The 21,449-nt window shown below is 45.0% G+C and overlaps 1 protein-coding gene across 8 annotated transcripts in view; it reads right to left on the bottom strand.

Moving 5' to 3' along the window:
- Window positions 1–21,449, bottom strand: part of GRIA3 (glutamate ionotropic receptor AMPA type subunit 3) — a 140,794-nt gene that overhangs the window by 67,949 nt on the left and 51,396 nt on the right. For all 8 annotated transcript variants that reach the window (XR_008311696.1, XM_053274382.1, XM_053274383.1 and 5 more), the window contains exon 4: window positions 1,754–1,941. Coding sequence is in view for 7 of the 8 variants with exons in the window: in XM_053274382.1 (XP_053130357.1) it covers window positions 1,754–1,941 (188 nt within the window). In the remaining variant the exon portion in view is untranslated. The remainder of the gene's footprint in view (window positions 1–1,753; window positions 1,942–21,449) is intronic.

Here is a 21,449-nt window from a genome sequence, read left to right as displayed (position 1 = left end):
TCCCAGACTTCCACCTGTGGGGAAAAAAGGCATCTTGCATTGTTCTTTATAAAAAGGTTTCAGGACACTGCTGCCCATCATTGGATTTATCACTTGACACATCAACCTGGTGCAGAACCCCACCCCACCCCACACACACACACACACACACACACACACTGCCTTGCACCCTGCTCTGTGGTGAACTGGCCATGGTCGTGATTTGCTGTGAACTAGCCTAAACCCCTACCAATTGCAGGCCAGTGTGACCTATTTCAGGTCCCAGCATGGAACAAGATACCGAATGGGGCCCATCAGGAGGGAACCTGAAGTTCTGTTTAAGGAGCAGGAAAGGATCATGGCCAGTCACAGAACCTTCAGTGTGGATTAAAGATCAATAATATACCAGGAACATTTACGATTATTAATAGCTGCTTGCAATGCAGTTCCTCTCCAGCTCAGCTTTGCAGTTTGGAGAGGAACCAGTAAATTCAGAAACAGCAGGGAATGACTCAAGAATTCCAGCTGCCCAAGAAGATTCAACCTAAGGCTTGATTGGAACTGAATGCTGTCGGAACTGATTCCCATCTGCAGCATTTCTTCTGATTTGTTTATAGCAGGGAGGCTAGTTTGCCATCAGTCAATAATGGAGAACTTGCTCCATAGATTATGCTGATTTGGGGCTCCAAATTTTAAGGATGCTTCCTAGAAACATAAGCCTCATTTTACTTGGTGGGATTTCCTTCCTAGCAAACATACTTACAGTTAGGCTGCAAACATTCCTTTTGATGTAATTCTGAACTAGGAGCTAGGGAATGGTTTTCAGGTTATTCAAGGGATCCAAAAGTTGCCACAGAACTAGCTTTAAAACTGGACCAAATTTGTACTCCATTTTGTTTTTGTTTTGTTATACTCACCTCCACCCTGCAGACGACCGATTCTATGTTGCTGGGAGTGCAGACCATGCTCCCAAATGATCTGTGTTGCATCCCTACAGCACAAGGCTCCGGAGGCCAGGACGACACATACCGATCTCTGGAGATCCCACAATGCACCACGATGCACCACATGACATGCACGATGCATTGGGGGTTTCCTCCAGGAGACGGGTGCTCTAGACACCCATCTCTGTTTCCTCCGGGGCTGAACATAGCCCCAGTGAACATAGAAGCCTGTAGCCCGGGTTAAGGGCATGCTCACTCCCTTAACTTCGGCTAACAGCTGGGCTCAGAAGGTAGAACGGATAGAATGGATGCTTAGACAAATGGGAGACACGATCAAAGTGTATAAAATTATGCATGGCGTGGAGAGGGTGGACAGAGAGAATTTTTTCCCCCTCTCTCACAACACTAGAACCAGGGGCCATCCCATGAAACTGAATGCCAAGAAATTTAGGACCGACAAGAGGAAGTACTTTTTCATAGAGCGCATAATTAATCTATGGAATTCCTTGCCATGGGATGGGGTGATGGCCACCAGCTTGGATGGCTTTAAAAGGGGCTCAGACAAAGTCATGGAGGACAGGTCTCTCAATGGCTACTAGTCTGGTGGCTAAAGGCCACCAGAGGCAAAATGCCTTTAGATCCCAGTTGCAGGGGAGCAACAGCAGGAGAGAGAGCATGCCCTCATCTCTTGCCTGTGGGCTTCTAGGAGGCATCTGGTGGGCTACTGTGTGAAACAGGATGCTAGGCTAGATGGGTCTTGGGCCTGATCCAGCACGGCTGTTCTTATGGGTCCAGATCGGTCACAGAAAGCTAGCGTGCCTGCCACATACCTGCTCCAAAATGGTGTTGATTTTTTCTACTTCACAGTCTATCAAGTATCTTTTCTCCTGCCGCTTGTCCATTTCCTCAATAATTGCCTTAAACTCTTGAACATCCTTTATGCTTCCCACAGATCGAGCTGTCACTTGCCAATTGTTTTGCACGGCTGCTTCCATAATTGCCTGAAGAATGGAAAAACCTAGAAAAAAAGAGTGAGAGGAGAAGGGTAACACACAAGGACCAAAACCAGCCCGAAATCAAGAACAACCATCCATCTCAGTAACAGCTGCAGTATTTATTAGCCACTAAAGTTAATAACCGGAAGCTTGTTCTCCTCGCCATCGAAATCTAGCATTAACGTCTGTCCTGTTTGTAGTAATCTCTTGATTTAGCAAGAGTTACTTGGATATAAAAATGGCCCATAAAATATCTAACCGTGTCATGGAGATTTTTAGGATATTCTCATCTTGTTGCAATGAAATACATGTTTGCATACACACACACACACACACACACACACACACACACACACATCCCAACCAAATTTTGCAGTTTTGCAAAATACCCACATGTACAATTCACACAAATCAAAGTGAAGCATCACTCATAGTTTGGGAGTAAGATGCCTATCCTCACCACAAATCGAAGAAAGGAGAACAAGAAAAGCCCTACAAACACCTTCAAAATGTGTTAATTGGACGGGAGGTAAGAGAGCATAGAAAAGCCTTGCTGATTCGAGCCCAGCCACCTGTTTCGGGCCCACCAGATGCCCTAGGAGGCATGCCCTCTGTCCTGCTGTTGCTCCCCTGCAACTGATACCAGGAGTAATTTTGTTTCCAATTCTGGAGGTAGCCTATAGCCATCAAGACTGGTAGCCACCAATAGTCCTCCATGAACTTGTCTAAGCCCCTTATAAGAGAAGCAAGATGCTTGCCCCATCCTCATGACCTCTGTATGTTCAGTGGAATGTGCAGACAGAAGGGTATGAACGTAGGGTCTTCTGGTCAATTAGGAGCCTTGTGCTAGCAAGTATCTCAGAGCACAGATACAATTGTATGTGGGTGCAGCTCTTATCACACTTCGGCTCAATATGTGAAAGTCAGGAATGGGGCCAAGAGGCACGATCCTGCTTCCCCCAATACTGAAGGTGTAAATAGAGCTAAAAATCATGTCAGAAAAGGCATGTCGAAAGGGGAAACTAGAAAACTCAGAACACCTTTCCATATTTACAGTGCTTAACAGTTGCTGATATTTCCTACATTTGTAACTATCAGAGCTCACCCATGGGTTAGCAAAATACAATCTTTCTCTCTTGGCAACTGAATTCCACAGCTCTACTAGCATGTACACATTTTTGAAATTCTGATAAGTGGCTTTTCAGTGAGACTTATGGAAGAAGAAGAAAATCCCTAAATGTGACGACCTCCTTTCTGAGTTGCCAAGCATGCATATGTTGAAGTTAACTTTTCAAAATTCATGTGACATGCACATTTCTTTTGCTCACGACCAATATTAGAAATCCCCTAGTCTGGCTCAGAATCGGACACTTACTGGACAAAGCATTCCAACTCACATTGTGGAAGATCATTGACCCCTCCCTTATTCCATTAACTATTCTATCTGATTTCCTCAATATTTCTTATTTGAACAATACAATCACAAACGTTCCACTAAAAATAAAGCAGAAGGGAAGACTGTAAATCAGTCCATTGTGTTTACAGGCTGCTGCAGGATACTTTGCTTATTATCTGGTAGAAAGAATAGTCACTGGCCCCTTAAATATCACCACATAAATTGTATTCTTGAGCCAATAAGTTTCTGGGGTCATTAATATAAGTCTGTCATCTTCAGTCTTTTCAGACCTGAGACATTTATCTCCAGCCAACAACCTCCTATCTCCCTTCTTTCACCCCATTCACAAGTAATGCAAAACCAGAGTTGAAGGGGCAAAGGCTGGCAAACCTGTATGTCCGAATACAGGACTTCCCATCCAAACTCCAGTTCCACATGGAGAGCGATCCGACATTCCGCTCTCCAAACTCCAATTTGTACCCTCGGGTTGTAGTGAGTTTCGCCGCCCCATCCCAAGGCTGAACACAGCCTGCATTACTGGGGGGGGGGGGCAGAACTGCAGGCTGCTTTCTCTGTAACCAGAGTTTAGGGAGGAAGCTCCTCCCCCTCTCCAGCTGTGATTGGCTGTGTGGGCTGTCCTTCATGGAAGAAGGAAGGCTGCGCAGCCAGCTCCTCCTCCTCTCTGCAGTCTCCCTGACAGCCTGCTCTCCGTTACGTCCGCACTCGGAAAGGAGGGTGGGGTGGGGTGGAGAGAGGAACCGTGGGTCTATTGGACCCATGGGTCCACGTTACGTGCAAATCCAGCCTCTCTCTTTTCCTCCCCCCCCCCCCATTCTCTCTCCCTTTCTTGAAAGCTGCAATCAAGAAACAGAACATGGTGGTAGTGTCATTGGTTAGGGCACATATCCTGCTTCTGGGTCTTGACCAACAAACAGCTGAAGACCAGTCACATCATTGAGTGCATCTATTTATTTCCAGCGCTGGAGGGTACCTATCCACCAATGCCTTTATGCTCCTGTTACAACCTCTGCATCCTCATTTGCAATGCAATCGGCCATCACTTCCATCCCAGGAAATTGCTTTTCAGTCTCAGGTTACCCAGCTTCCAAAAATGCAGGACAGGAATTGATTGGGAGATGACGTCATGTAATTGGCATAGCCTGCAACTCTGCATAAGGGGAAGTGCCAATTAAGTTATTGTGGCAATTATCCAAGACGTGTAATGTGGACACGCAATTTGCCAGTATTTGCTTTTTATTCCATGTGGTGGTGGCTTTTTTTTTTTAAACTCTGCGATTACAATGCACATTAAATAACACTCCTAAAGCTCATATTAAGGTAATATTAACTCATTTAGCAGCTTCAACAGAGCAGGGAGGCAGCGTGAAATGAACAAAGAGCGACACAGTGGGAAATTTATGCTTGGAAGTGGGCAATTCATTCCTTGTGAATGATGGCAAACAGTGATGGAGACTGAATCGGAGCAAACTGCTGAGGACTAATTGTTGAGCAGCTGGGGAGAGCCATCTCCTTGAAGGCTACCTGTGTGGAAGCTTTTGTGGGGATACAGCTTTGCATTCCTGCTGTGGCATCTCACCGGAAGCATGGAATGATCCTGGCTTCATTCAAGGAATGGTGATTTCTCAATCAGAAGGATTAAGCTGAAGGCAACAGGCAGTCTTCTTAGGAACATAGGAAGCTGCCATATACTGAGTCCACCGGATAGGCCCCAAGAGAATCGCTGCCCTATTGTTACATGAGATCTGTGGGTACAGCAGGCATCAGCATGGGGCCTTCTGAGGGCTCTGGGCCTCGGCATCTGCCCAGTGATGGCGACCCCCTGATGTTGACCCTATCATAAAACCACCTCGTTGCAACTTTTTTTCACAGCCTAGAGACTAAGACATTACTGGGCCCCAGTGATCCATTGATGGGTTTGTGGATGGGGTTGGCTGCCCTCTGCTCTTCTGAAAAGAGATTCAGTTCAGTCTGCTCCCAGAGCAGCATCTTTTAAATATAACTTTCCAACAGGGCTTTCAATGGCCTCCCTTAATGATGTCCTGACTTCCACTGTTTAATTCGTCTTCAGTGTTCTTGGTTTGGGACGTGTTCACTTTATTGCCTTACGATTAATGCATGCTGTACTTGGGAATACTGTCTGGTTCCCCCTCTCCCCAGAGACCACTGAAAGAGAGGCATTTACATATGTATAGTACAATGAACTCAGCCTTCCTTAACATCATATTTTACAAAGATGCCTGTGATGTCTGAGACAGCATTACGATTCCACTACATGCAGGAGAATGAGCAGGTACAAGACTCAGTTACTCAGAAGCTTACAAATGAGGCATTGTGATAATTGAAACTCTGAGGGCAATTAAGGGGAAATTTATGCCAGTTATGCCAAATTTTTCCAGCTAAGGAAAAATTGGCCTTTTATTGCTGGTGCTTAAGTGGACATAAATACTCCAATAGCCCCAAAGAGCATGCGCAGGTGCAAGTAACACAGAGGTGAGCTACATTATTACGTGGCTATAGCAACATGCACATGTGATGGTCTGGATGGTCTGTAATGTAATGTGAAGGGAGGGAACATAAGAACCACCCTCCTGGATCAGGCCCAAGGCCCAACAGCCCAGTATCCTGTTTCCCACAATGACCCACTGGATGCCTCTGAGAAGCCCACAGGCAAGAGCTGAGGGCATGCCCTCTCTCCTGCGGCTGTTGCTCCCCTGCAACTGACATTTAGAGGCATCTTGCCCTATAGACATCAGACTATTAGCCACTGATAGACCGGCTTTCCATGAATTTATCTAACTCCCTCTTAAAGTCCCCTCTTAAAGAGTACTTTAACCTTCCCCCCACCCATCACAGTCCTGATCAAGGAGGAAAGCTCCCGCTGGTGCCAAACCCAGGATATATATTTTTTAATCAAGTAATGAAAATCACCTCACCTCACCAAAAGACCACCTCTGCTCTTTAAACACAGATGTTCTAAGCAGCGGTTGCCAGGAACATTACAACCAGGACCCAAAAGAAAGGGTGGTGTGTGTGTGTGTGTGTGTGAAATCTCTCAAATAGATACTGAAAGGAACATGGGAAGCTGTCATATACTGAACTGAGATCCACCTAGCTCAATATTGTGTACCCAGACTGGCAGTGGCTTCTCCAAGGTTGCAGGCAGAAGTCTCTCTCAGTCATATCTGGAGATGCTAGAGAGGGAGCTGGTCTTGTGATAAAGTCGGTGTTGACTCCTGGTGACCAAAGAACCCTGTGGTTTTCTTGGTAGAATCCAGGAGCGGTTTACCATTGCCATCTCCCATGCAGTATGAGATGATGCCTTCCAGCATCTTCCTTTATCACTGCTGCCCAATATAGGAGTTTCCCATATTCTGGGAAACACACCAGCGAAGATTCAAACCAACAGCCTCCTGCTCTCTAGGCAGGTCACTTCCCTGCTGCGCCATTAGATGGTTCAATGGGCAAGGGGAGCAGGGCTGAATTTCCAGATGGGCAAGAAACCACCTGGAAATTCAACCCTGCTTCCCCGAGCCTCATACAAAGCCCAAACCAATCTAATATATTGCTGTCAAAGGGAGAGAGAGAAATAAAGAACACGTCTGAGCTACTGTTTTAGACCACCTCCTCTGAGACTGTGATTTCTCAGATGATACTGCTAACACAGATGAAGAGGACTTTCCCACTCAGTTTCAATCGCACCCTAAATGCTTGAGAGAATCCTTTTCCCCCCCAAAAAAGCAAGCTAAGCAATGGAAGGAGGCGGGGAGCCTTCCATTCGAGAAAAGCTCATTCAGCAAAATGTAATTTGACCTCCAGCAGGACTGACCCAAAATACATACTTATCAGATCAAGTATAACACTGTAACAATACTGAATCCAACCTAAGAACCGATACATCAGATTATGTTTTGCATCCAGTGGGCCATATGGGCCCACATCAAGGATAGCATGAAGATCTTTATGACAGGCATCCAGGAAATTAGCACGAGAAACATCAGTAACTTAAATCACACTTGTATGGCTTGTTTCTTTTTCATCTCCATCCCATCCACCTCTATGCCTCTTGGGTTTCCGGGGTAGTCCTATTTTGATTGCATTATTGGTAGAGAAATGTAGGGTGCCTAGCTCCCTTATCTTTTGTGATGGCCCCCCAGCTACTCTTTTTAGAAGATCATGATTTGGCTAAAATGGGGTGGGTAGGTTGGAGCTTCTGGATTTTATTCAAAGCTCCCTACCTCCCCGCCCCCACGATTTAAGCACTAACTCCTACCAGACTATTAAGAACTAGGTAGAGAAGAGGATCAAGAGAAGTTCAGTCATCTATTTGCTTCTCGCAACTCTTTGTTCTCGGTCATAGTTTTCAGAGCACACGCTTTTAATGACTATAGCTTAAGCAGATGCAGCCATTAATCACCCCAAACACAGCACAGAAAAACAGCAGAGAAAGATTTGAGCAGGGAAGCTTGGCTAACGTGGTACTTGCTCCTTGTGGGTTTTCCAACTCATGACCTGCCCCTCAACTCTGAACATGCAAACCCAGAGAGAGGGCAGGGGGAAAAACGCTCTCTGTGCCAGCTGGTACTCAACTGAAGATGCAAATGAGTATGTGTCTGCCCGTGTTTATCCAAGAAAAAGGGATCTAATTACGAATCATGCAGTTAGTAATTAGCAGGTTAGTGGATAACCTCGTGTGCTGGGCAAGACAGTTGATCCATGTTCCAGAAGGGTTGAGTGCTTGGAGGATTACAGAACTTATAATCAAATAGCTCTCAGCTGGAGGTAAGAAGCTACTGCAGGTTTCGTAAGTGCCAGAAGTACAGTCAAACCCCCAATGGGTACATTTAGCTTATTGAATAATTTCTGAGAAACAGTGAAGGGGAAATTAATACTTTGTTCTCCAAAGCCCATGGCTGCCACATTCTCACAACCACATTGCCTGAGTTTTCTTTGACAGCACGAGCAATTAAGTAAGATTCCTTACAGAGATTATCCCATGACAGAAATGTACACCGAGGCTTGTTGATCTGTTCTCTGGAATGACCTGAGCCATTTTCACACCTTCAGTGAACATTCCTAATGTTTCATATGATGCTGCCATGATTGGACTGACTTGGGATATCACATTCTTGGTCCAAGAAACCTTGGGTTGGGAACAATCAGCCGTTTGATTCGGGTTTGCAGTCTGGGTTTGTAAGAGCGCTCAGACCACAGTTTCCCAGTAAGGAGGACATCATGATCAGCTGTGTTTTAACAAACCAGAAAGTGTTCCCTGAAGCAAAGTGTGCAAAAGGAGAAGGGACAAAGGGTGCTCAAGTTCATCATCATTAGTTGCTGATCCAATAAACCATGGTGATTTTGGACTGGAAATGAACTCCTGCTACCTCATCTGCCTGAAGATGACAAAGCCCAAATTGGCACGTAGGAGTGCCAATATGGCACTCATTAGGACTCATCTAAGGAGATCAGAGTCTCAAACACCGAGTGTCAAACTAGGCTTGAGGAGAACCAAATCAACTGGGTAACCTTAAGCCACTCACGGATGCTTCTCACACAATCGGTGTGTAGAGCCGGCAGGAATTTGGCAGGGAGAGCCGGTCAAGCCCACCCTCCCCGCACATGAGCAGCCGGCAAGCTCTGGGTGGCTGGATCGGCTGCCGACATGATTACCAGCTCCATCATGGAGGTGGTAGGGATGGTGGGGATCGGGGGCCGCCCAGCCCCTGGAAGTCCCAAGATGCCCCATGTGAGTGCACGGGACATTCTGGGGAGACCCCCAACATGGGGAAGCTTGTTTTAGCCTCCCGGTCAAGAGTCTCTCCTGCTTAGCAAAGGGGACAATTCATGCTTGATACCACAAGAGTGGCTTCTATACCCTGAAGGAAAAAAAAAACTTGTTTATTCTTACAGGGTGAAGTGAAAAAAAAAATACGGGGGAGGGAGGAGCACCATGGGTTGCATCCAGATGAATTAGTCATGACTAAGGACCAATGACTCCACGAGACAAGTTAGTCATGACTAACTTTAGGCTCATTAACTTCGATGGACTTAGATGTGGCTAATCTGGACCTTAGTCTTTGTCTTTACCAGCGTGGATGCTACCTTAAGTGTCTTGGAAGGAGAGTGGGATAATATGTAATAAATAAATATAATTTCAAAATGCCTGCTGCAATCGTTAACTCTCCTGATAATACAAATTAATTTTTTGTAAGTTCAGTCTGGATAATGCTGAATAACTCCTTTAAAAAGCCCCATGTCAAGAAACTGCTGAGTTTAGATAATGATAAATATTATTCCTTTGAAGAAACAATCACGGGAGATTATGTTAATCGAGCCAGAAATGGAAATTCATATTCCTAATAAGTAAAAGTGTGTTAGCTTAGTGTGTCTTAGATAAATGTCCCAGAAAAGTCAAATATTTGGCTGGCTGAATTGTCTTCCCATTTCGTCAAAAAGATTCTTGATGTCTAACCTTCAGTCATCACAAGTGAATAAATATGTAATTCTTCTTGCTAAACTTTTTCGGAATACTTTTAAAAATCTGGTTACCTGCACAAATCAAAATCCTTTTGCATCCAAGAACTCTCTTTAGTAGGCGCTATTAAGCTTCCCTAGAGGGGAAAAAGGGTCTTGCACCTTTACAGTAGATATTGGTGATGGGGATTTGCCGGGTTCTTCCCCCTTGGGAGCTGAGCCAAGGTGAAATCCTGCATGCCAAGGGACTCTTCATAGCCAAGACCTCAAATGGCCTCAGGACCCAATGGGGAAGAGCAGAGATATGGTTCTTCCCACTTGGGATTTGAATCTACTTGGGGTCCTGGCCATCAGACCTATGAAGAGTCCATTGGCAAGCAGGATTGCACCTTAGCTGAGCATGCAGATGTGCATATTTAAACTGAATAAGGAGGTCCACAAGAAGCAGTTCTAACACTGAAACTATGCAAATGTGTGTGCTACAAAGCACACATTAAAGTTGTGCCCCCGAGTCGGTGTCAACTCCTGGAGACCACAGAGCCCTGTGGTTGTCTTAGGTAGAATCCAGGAGGGGTTGACCATTGCCATCTCCCATGCAGTATGAGATGATGCCTTTCAGCATCTTCCTATATCGCTGCTGCCCGATATTGGTGTTTCCCATAGTCTGGGTGACATACCAGCGGGGATTTGAACCGGCAACCTCATGCTCGCTAGACAAGTCATTTCCCCACTGCGCCATTAAGTGGCTGTAGCTGTGAGAAATTCTCCCTACTCCCCCAGCAACACATCTATTATCACTAGCTGGAACCTTTAGCCTAAGAAGGTAGCCCACAGAAGAGTTAATCTGGTAATTCCACCCCCCACCCCGCATTTATTTCATGCACATAGGGAAAATGACATTAATTTAACTTTGCCTTCTGTGATATTTATATCTGTGCAAAAATGAAGGGCAAAGAGATAAATCAGGTCAGTGTTGCCTGTGAGCCAAAGTACAGTTGCCTAAAAGGAAAAACAAAATCCAGCTAAAAAGACTAATTATTAGCTTGCAGATGTTACAGATTTGAAATTTAATGCCAGAACATACTCTAGGGACTGTGTTGCAATACCACCATCTTTTGCCCTCCACTTAATGTTTACTCTTTGGTTGGATGAGATCATTACTGCTGCAATCCTATAAACACTTATTTATTCTGAAATTCTGTTAGCTGCCTTTCATCAAAAAAACATTCCTGCTCACTGACATATCAAAAGATAAAATAAAACGATATGATAAGATCATGGAATCAAAAAACGTCATAAAATCACAGAAGCAGAGGTCATCTTCCCCAAGCAATGAACTCCAGAAGAAGAATAAAATGCCAGTTAAAACCAGCCGCTACACGTGTGGAAAGATCTGGGCAAACCAGAGGACTCCAGAGAAGCTAGAACTCTCAAAGCCCTTATTTACTCTTTGATCAGCAACAAACCTGCACCCAGACTGAGAAATCATTCTGCAGAGGCAAGAGACTCCGATATACATTTTGCCAAGCCATTCACAGCAGCGGAATGCCCAAATCCAATTAAGAGAGCAAAAGGATTACATGTACAGAGTCGCTCCCAGGCACCATTAAAAGAGAAACAAAACACACACTCCGATGCATTAAATCCGATGCACACTCCGATCCATTACATTCCAAGATGGGCTTTTGAGAACATGCCGACAGTCTGTCTGAAAGAGAGATTTGAGTCTCCTCCATTAATTTGATCTTCTAACGTTCCCATCCTAAGCAGGTTTAGCCAGAGATAAGCTCCACTGGATTCAATGGGATTTACTTGGGTGGAAGCGTGTTGAGGATTGCTGCTCAAGGCAGCCAATGGAGCGGGGCTGTTCTGATTGCATTTACGCACCCGGACTGGAAGCCTGCAGCCAAAGAACCAGCTGGTTCGTTCAGATCAATCTTGGAGTTCGGGCCCCACTGGTATGTTTCCCAGACTAATCAAATCCCCACTGGTATGTTTCCCAGACTATGGGAAACACCTCTATCGGGCAGCGGCGATATAGGAAGGTGCTGAAAGGCATCCTCGCATACTGTGCAGGAGGAGGCCATGGTCAACCCCTCCTGTATTCTACCAAAGACAACCACGGGGCTCTGTGGGCACCACGAGTCGACACCGACTCGAGGGCACACTTTACCTTTATTCTTATTAATGCAGGTATGGACCTGCAACAAAATATTGCAGTATATCTCTGGTGTGCAAGTGTTACCTGAGAATGGTGAACGTTTTAGACACCTTTCCTTCTCATATACAGAACAGGTTGAGGCTGTCTTGAGGGAGTATTCTTTAAGTTGAGAAAATTCCCATTGTTTTTGTTCAAGCCTCTCTCCTCTGCCTCATCACTGTGTTCTATTAGCTCCACCCACCTAGTTGTTAATTAACTGCCCTCTGCATCTGTGAACATTCCGCTCCACGGAGTTACAGTTTGGGGTCTTTTCTTCTTATTTCTTTAGGGTTTTTCTTCAGATTGTTGTGAAACCGATGTATTTTCAAATTACTCCAAGCAGCCAATCCCACCCTCTCACTCACAGGTGCTCTGGTGATACATCTATAAGGATCAAAACATTTCCAGCTTTTTTGGAAACAAATGTAAGATTGTTTGGCTACCTATTTGCATGGTGCTTCAGAGGTCTGTCTCACATTCTCAGTGGGCTGACAATCTAAAATCCACACAAGGGAGACAACAGAGGAAAAGGAGGGAATTAGAAGTAGGGATAAACTGCAAAAAGATATGTGATTCACAGAATAGTATGGAGACTAGGAGAGAGGAAAATGAGTGGTTCCAATTCATACATATATCAGGGATATATGGGATATATCACATATCCCACCAACAGCCTCCAAAACATAGCCAAAACTTCCTATCTTCACAAGGGACCAGCTACCTTCTGTCCTGTTCCCATGGGTCTAGGTATTATATTTAACAATCCAAGGGGGCCGGAGCCATCACCATCATGCTGATGGGCTGACCCACTAGTGGTGACCTGCTGCCTGCAATAATTATCCCTCCCGCAGGAGTACGCTGCCATATTTCATCTGGCAGAAGATGCACAGGGTAGGGATCATCTAGGCCAGCTGTGTCCCTCCGAGGCCTGGCTTCTCTTGCTCTCTCCAACAGCGAGCGTTGGGAGATTTGGCCAGTGCAACACTGAAATAAAAACAGATTTCCTTTTTTTTTTTAAGAAGAGCAGCCCCAATCCAAACATGCTCATATTACCGAGCAGCAATGAGCCCTTTGTGGTAAAAGCAGTTCATGCCAGGCACCCTTGGTTTTACCAGAAAGAAAAACCCAGTCACTATTCAATGCCTGCATGCCTAAAGCACAGCCAGTCTTGTGTGTGCCTCCAGAACAGCTCTGAAAACCCTGCAAACTCACTGAAACCCTGTTGCAAGGGAAGCCAGCACTATTTTTAGAGTAAGGCCACCAACACCCAAAGCAATTATGTGCATCAAAATGCAAGTGAACCTCCTTCAAGCCAATCTAGTTGCTATGCAAAATATATCGCCCTTACAATAAATACCCAAGGACAGTTTCATTACCGCTGCAGCTACAGTTTGACGTGCGCCTTCCGTCCAAAAGAGTCTAACTGGAAGTGCCTGAAATCAGCCCAGCCCTTAGATCCCACCAGGCAGATTCTTTTCCTGTGTCCACAGCATATCTCCAAATGGATGAGATGGACCTTGGTTTACTCTGCAGCTGGATATGTCAGAGCCATACTTAACACAGAGGAGCTAAACTGGATGACCTTCAGATGCATTTCAGAACAAGGTCCTATGACCGAACTCCTTCCCAGATGATGACGGACTGCAGACGGAGAGGCTGCTTCTATTCCAGGGGTGTAGCTATAACTGAGCGGATGGGTTCAAAGAACCTGCCCCCTTCCCGGCTACTGAGGGGCCCCCAGTTCCACCCCTCCCTATTTTCTTCATTATCTCCCTCACTCTGAGGGGCCACCAGGGAGAGGGGTGAACATGGGCCCCCTCTCCCCTAGCTACGCCCCTGTCCCATTCTAAACCTTCATGCATTCATCTGAAGGTGTGAACAGAGCACTGCTCCTCATGACCTAAAAACATCAGAACAGCCCTGCTGGATCAGGCCCAAGAAGGCCCATCTAGCCCAGCATCCTGTTTCACAAAGTAGCCCACCAGATGCCTCTGGGGAGCCCTCAGGCAAGAGGTATAATGCATGACCTCTCTCCTGCTGTTGCTCCCCTGCAGCTGGGATTGAGAGGCATCGTGCCTCTGAGGCTGGAGATGGCCCACAGCCACCAGACTAGTAGCCCTTGATAGACCTGTCCACCATGAATCTGTCTAAGCCCCTCTTAAAGCTATCCAAGCTGGTGACCATCACCACTTGTAAAGTGCATTAATGGGTCGCTGAGCTGTGTCTCACATGTTTGGTTTCTGAAACAGACACTGACAAGCTACTTGTCTATGGGGGCTGCCTGCCACCCACCCCCCAGCCACCCTTAATTGGAAAGCCTGACAAAGCCATGGCCTGCACGGCTGAAGACACAGAGGCTCTCTTCAGAGCTTCCGATGAACAAAACATCCCTGGGTCCTTGAGGGAGAGGAATTCCATCAGCTAAGCAACAGCTTTTTCTTTGCTCTTCCCCTTATTCCTCTCTGAAGTAGGAGAGGGGCAGGAACTCATCTTCACTTTTGTTCCAGGACCCACTCCAACCTTAGGAACATAGGAAGCTGCCTTCTACTGAGTCAGACCAACAGTCTATCTAGCTCAGTATTGTCTACACAGACTGGCAGCGGCTGGGCTTCTCCACGTTTTCAGGCAAGAGTCTCTCTCAGCCCTATCCTGGAGAAGCCAGGGAGGGAACTTGGAAGTTTGGCTACTAGTTGGAGGGCTATAGGCCACCTCCAGCCTCAGAGGCAGGATAGCTCTGAATACACGTTGCAGGGGAGTAACAGCAGGAGAGAGGGCATGCCCTCAGTGACTGCCTGTAGACTTTCAGCGGTATCTGGTGGGCCACTGTGTGAAACAGGATGCTGGACTAGATGAGCCTTGGGCCTGATCCAGCAGGGCTGTTCTTATGTTCTAACTTTATGCATGCAAATGCTCTTCCCAGAGCGACCCCATCCCCTAAGGGGGATATCTTCCGGTGCCCACACATGTATTCTCCCATTCAAATGCAACCAGGGCAGACCCTGCTTAGCAAAGGGGACCATTCATGCTTGCTACCACAAGACCAGCTCTCCTTCCCTTGTTATGCCCCTGGCATCATCCCAATTTCCCCCACCTCCCCTGAATATCTGAATTATTGACTTTGGTGCCAGAAGAGGGCTATACAGAGCGAAACTCTTCTTTAGACCACTGCAGTGCCACAAATTACTACCAGATATACCTGCAGGATGGGCTAACATGATGACTGTGGGCTCATCATGTGTGTAGGTTTATTGGCAAGGCAGATTTCAGTTGAAGTTTAGCAGGTTTCAGTGTGAGAATAGACTTTTCACAATGCTTTTTCACTCCATTTAATTTCTTCATATTTTGAGCACATGTGCTCCACATTCTGGCTCTGAATGCCTGTAAATATCCATCATCATCATAATTATAATCATAATTCACAGCATTTGGTATTTCCTGGCAAACAGTTCTCCACCAAAGTATCCTGTTCACCATCTTTTCTAATTCTATTATCTTTCTTCTTCAGGAAACAGAAAATAGTAATTAGGAATTTCTCTCTCATTGGCAGATATTAAACTTCTATTTACCAGCACAGAATGGAGACCTTCTATTTCTTTTTAAAGGCTCTTGCTAAATTTTACTTTCCTATAGCAAGGTGAAACCTTCACCTTTATTGCATCTGACCAAAATTGCTAAGCAATATAGGCATTATCGATTAGCCGTGTACATTTGTCTGCACTGGCAATGATTGGTCTACAATTAGGTCAAGATTTTTTTTTATTAAAGAAATAGAAATCTAATTACATCATTGCCTGCCAGTTAGCCCACCATAATGACAACCTGTCCTGAAGGAATAACAGCTGTTGTACAGAGGGTGCCCCTGGAATCCACAGTCACCTGCAACATATTTGGTTTCCCATTCATGTGCCGTTTCCTTTAAATTGCTAACCAGTGCAGGAGAGGTGCATTTGTGAGGGGGTGGGGAGAAAAAGATGCATACGCTGTAGCCGCCTAAAGGCAGCCATAATGTATGCACTGACCGTTCAAGTTTCATGCTCTGCTATTTAAAAATAATGGCATTACAGAGACATTGCCTGCATTACATTAGGGTACGTAGGGAGGTGTCCACAGCTTAGGAATTCATGCTGCGCATAAATGGCTGAAACACAGATAACTATGTGGAACGGTTAACAAGCGAAGAGCACTAAAAAGTAGGTTCCCTCCCCCCTCTCTTCACTTATCGGTGAGCATTTTGGAAAACCAAACATTATATAGCATTGCTGGTTTTAAAACAATTCTATGTATTTCAAATATGTTTTGCACATTTTATTGTTTTGCTACACATGAGAACAGTCTGTGTATTGGTGTATGTGGGAGGAGGGATTTGTCCTCCGTGGCACCATTTTGTGTTTCTGTCTTTTCAGAACGCCACAAAATGGAGGCATTCTAGAGTCAATGGGACAAGCCATTCTAGAGAATGTGGCTCAGTAATAGTAAGGGGTCTGTATTTCACCTCAATCCGCCAAATGGCACAGCGGGGAAATAACTTGCCTAGAGGGTAAGAGGTTGCCGGTTCGAATCCACACTGGTATATTTCCCAGACTATCCGAAACACCTATATTGGGCAGCAGCGAGATAAGAAGGTGCTGAAAGGCATCATCTCATACTGCACAGGAGGAGGCAATGGTAAACCCCTCCTGTATTCGACCAAAGACAAACACAGTTTGAGTTTATATATATATTTGGTAGCTCCTGCCACTGCTAGCCTCTGCCTGTCTGCTTGGCCGCTGTTCAGCTGTGGACTCAGCACCTCCCTACCCATCATGGTCTAATATAGTCACCTTCTGATGCATGGCCCCGGGAAGACTGTATTACCACCAGTAAAGGGAGGCAAGCTGGTGGCAATGAGTCCTTGGCTGAGCATTAGCTAAGGAGGAAGGGGGCAGCTATGGAGATAGGGGGCACATTGGCTTTCCCCCCTTCTGGCCCCATTGAGTAGCCTGTGTCCTCTGCACACGGTTGCCAAATGGTAGTTCCACCCCTGCTTATCTCCTACACTTTAGTGGGAAATATAAAGGGTACACTTGAGGTGAAATAAATTAAAGTTGTACCATCGAGTCGGTGTCGACTCCTGGCGACCACAGAGCCCTGCATTTGTCTTTGGCAGATAGTACCTGAGAAGCCACTTTGAAGTATAGGAAGGTGATGGTGCCCTCTGGATTAGCAACTGGTGGGGGGCACAGAGAGAGTACCTCTGGAGACTGGATTCAGTTCAGGGGCCCCCAATTGTGGACCCCCGCTACATCAGCAAAAAAGAGAAGAGGTCAGTCCTTGCTCTTCTAAGTGCTATCTCAGCAGTGGAGAAAGAAAGATGTGAGGATAAGGAGGACTCATTCGCCTGTAGGTAGAGCCATCTCTATAGAACCAATGAATTAAAAGCCATTCAAGGGACATGCTGCAACATTCCTGAAGATAGTCTATGTACTGGGCTGGAAATAAAACCAGGGCCCCTTGTGTGGTATTACTGACAGAAGCGACTCAAAGTCAAAAGACATGCTAAAGATTTTGTGACATGTAGTCACAAAGCTCCTTCTAGAAATCTCAACAACGGATGTTTGGATTCCTTTAGCCTTCCCAAGAGCCTCTTCTTTATTCTCCACATAGCCGCTGCAATCCTGGTAGCTAAGTTCCAAATTTACGATTCTAATACAATATGCTCCCCCCGGGGCGAAGGAAACAGAGCTGGAGTTTATGTTTTCATTAGTCACAATTCTGGCTCCTGAGCAGACAACTTTCTGATGGTGTGCTCCTCAGGGACTTAAAATGATTCCTGAAGGCTTTCTTTGAAGCATGTCCACGTGTGTATATCATCCACATGTGCATATCATCACTTGATGAGCTGCAGTTGAATATCTGAATCGATTACATAGAAATTGTGCTGAAATGAAGTCAGGAGATTTGGAAGTTATGGATGTCCGGAGATATGGAAGCCATTGCAGTTTTGATCTGTAATGGCTCTTAACAAGGGCAAGTTACCTTTTTCATCCTGCAGTGTGAGAGGGTACATGTTTGAATGTTCGCTTGCAATAAATAAATACATAAATAAATAAGCCCTCCCTGCATGCAGAAATCTAGAATATCAGGGAAATACAAGGCTACTTCTTTCTCTCTAGTGCCAGTGTTCTTCTTGCTGGGGGAGATGTCCCCCCACCCCGGGAGCATTCTAACATGCAGCCTAACAGGCTAATTAATGGGTCTATAGTTGGAAGGGACGGAGTGGGAGCCATGTTTTTATATTGGGACCATAATGGCCTCACTCCAGGAGGAGGGAATGACACCTGTATTATTAATCGAGGTAAACAAACTGGCTAGGACATGAGCCCACCAATCAAGGTTATCTAATACTACCTCCAGGAAGATGAGATCAGAACCAGGTACTTTCCTTTTCTTTAGACCCTTAACTAGATTAACTATACCATCCGATGTAAGAGGTGGCCACAAAGGCAACCTCTCAGGAGTGGAGGGATCATTACCCAAAGGGGCCAAAGCTCAATTAAAAAGAGCATGAAAATGGGCTACCCAAGAATGAGCAGGAACCACAGAAAGCACTCTAGGGTAGGCAGAACCTGAAATAATGTGCCAAAAGGCACCACTATCCTTGTTGTGAGTGGCCAAGATTAATGACCTCACACATTTTTTATAAGCTTTCTTGGCACTAGTCAGAGAGAAAGATGTAGCCTTTGTATTTCCCTGATAGTCTAGATTTCTGCATGCAGGGAGGGCTTATTTATTTATTTATTGCAAGTGAACATTCAGACATGTACCCTCTCACACAATGAGGTGGTACAGTTCAGGGAAAGCTTCAACTCCCGATTCTGCTGAATGTATAATCTGGCCTGTAATCACTTTAAGAGGAGAATTTCCTCAAGAATATAATATTGTCGGTTTACTAAAGTGCACATTTGCAAAGCTATTAAGCGATGACTTACTAGAAGGAAAAATATGTGGGGAGAAAATGAGCATGGTTTTAAACGTCTCATTGGAATGCGAAGCAAAATCCATCTTTGCAAGAGCAAAAGGCTTTACAAATTGCTTTAAAATTAATTCGAAATGAGATCATTTCATCCTCCAGATGAGCAAAGTTTGTCATGTTTGTGTTCCTATTTTTTTCTCCCTATAAAACATCTGAGTCATCATTATGCTCCACTAAGGGAATTAATGCTTTCCCAGAAAACATGACATGGATAATTAAACAGGTAAAAGAAAGCAGTTTATTTCATTGTGTGAATTTTGATCAGGGAAAAAAAAATACAATACACACTTTTGCTTAGAATGAGGAAACCTCAGGATCCACAAATCTTGGGTGGATTCACCCATATCCAATTTTGGTTCAGACTTCTCTTACCCTGTTTGGGGAAAACCAGAGCTTTCCAAAGCTCCGCATGGCGGCGGGGGTCTGCTATCCCCCGCCATTGTGGCTGAGGAAAAAAACATCTTTGCCCCGTATTTGCTCACCTGACTGCCCATGCATTTATTTCTTTTTTGTAATTTTTAGCCAGCATTTTTACTTAAAATTCTGAAAATAAAGTGATCAGTTTCTGAGTTTCCCTTGGGATTTTTTTTGGATGTTACATCACTTGTCCTGAGATTCTCTGATGTTATATCACTTCCCCTGTGATTTCTGGATGTTTCAACTTTTCTTCCGGGATTCTCAGTACATTTCCCCATAAGAATCCAGCGGCACCCATTCCCATGAGCAAAATCCCACTTTAGGTTTACTCAGAAGTCCTGTTCAGCAGAGGCCCTGCTTCTCTCAACAACTGGTTTTTTAAGATTATGAACAACCCACAGACTTGAATATGGGGTGGTAGAGAAATGTGTTGAATGAATGAATGAATGGATCAAACTGCCCCTTAATCAGTAGCTTCCTCTTTGTCCCTTTAAAATACAGTAGCTAAGTAGCTGCTTCCTGCTACCTTGCCATGGATATGATATTCCTGGATTGCCCTTCATTCGGCTCCTGTTCCCTGCAGGAGGAAGTGGGGTTTAATTACTGGTTTCATGTTCGGCTGAATAATGGTTGCAAAATGCTTTTTATGAGCACAGTTTTGTTAGACAATCCAAATAAATTAATTAATTAACGTACAACTGTTCCGGCTGCAAAGAGGAAACCAGTAAAAGAAGAAACTGTCAGGAACAGGAACTGACTAATTCAGGAATGCCACAGCAAACTAACTGGACGCAATTAATTAATCCTTGCTCCCATTTTAAAAACGGAGGCAAGGTATGGATGACTTCAGTGGGTAGCAAGGGTTAGTGGGTGCTCCCCCTCCAAAAAATATTTCCTGTTCTCCCTTTAGCTCTCCTGTACGTTGGCCTGGAACTTTACAGCAAAGAGTCAGACCATACAGTCGCAGTATATTATGGTCCTATAGTCTGAATTAATTATTTTCAAAAGGCCTCTGTTATTTCAAAAAGCCTCTTTCACTCACTCCTCTACCCCAGGGACAAGCAGCAGAACAAGCCAGTACAATCAAGTCGGTAGGACTCCTTCAACCTCCCAGCAGCCTAATGGATGTGGAACTTACTCTGGGTAGTTTGCCAAAATCACATTTATTTATTATTATTATTATTATTAGTTATTTATTATTAAAACTTTTATACCGCCCTTCCAAAAGGCTCATGACAAAACAAAAGTTTGACACAATCTTCCATGGTATCATCTTGCATCGGTTAAGGGAGGAGAGCTGGCCTTGTGGTAGCAAGCATGAAATGCCCCCTTTGCTAAGCAGGGTCTGGTTTGCATTTGAATGGGAGCTTTCATGGGCAAGTAATGTAAGATATTCGATCCCTTAGGAGATAATGAGGCCACTCCGGGAAGAGCACCTGTATGCTTGCATGCAGCAGGTTCCAAGTTCCCTCCCTGAGGCCGACTTCTTCCTGAAAGCTTGGAGAAGCTTCTGCCAGTCTGTGTAGACAATACTGAGCTAGATGGACCAACGGTCTGACTCAGGCAGCTTCCTATGTTCCTAATGAATCCATAGTAGTCCACCATTTTGTTCAACATGGGCACACATTAGAACCTGCTGTAATGTGTTATCATATAATCACGAGTTGTAAGTTCAGCAACATCTGGAGTACCACCAATTGGGAACCCTTGGTCTACAGTGATTGGCAGCATGTCTCCAGGGTTTCAGACAGGATCTTTTCTAGTCCTATGTGAAAATGCCAGGGATCAATTCTGGGCTCCAGTCCTCCTTTTAAAGTCTATTAAGAATCAACCAATCTTTATTTACAGTCACAGACCAGCATAAATTAAGTAACATGTTTTCTGTCCATGTTTAGAAGCAGTATATGAAATAGCCAATATTGTCGAGCAACAATATGGGATGTCCATCACTTCATGACCTGCTTGTGAGCTTCCAGAAGCGTCTGATTAGCCACCACTGGAAAGTGAATGCTAA

This window comes from Hemicordylus capensis, chromosome 11 (assembly GCF_027244095.1).
Source record: "Hemicordylus capensis ecotype Gifberg chromosome 11, rHemCap1.1.pri, whole genome shotgun sequence".
NCBI lineage: Eukaryota > Metazoa > Chordata > Lepidosauria > Squamata > Cordylidae > Hemicordylus > Hemicordylus capensis.
This window is presented reverse-complemented; position numbering and strand designations above follow the sequence as displayed.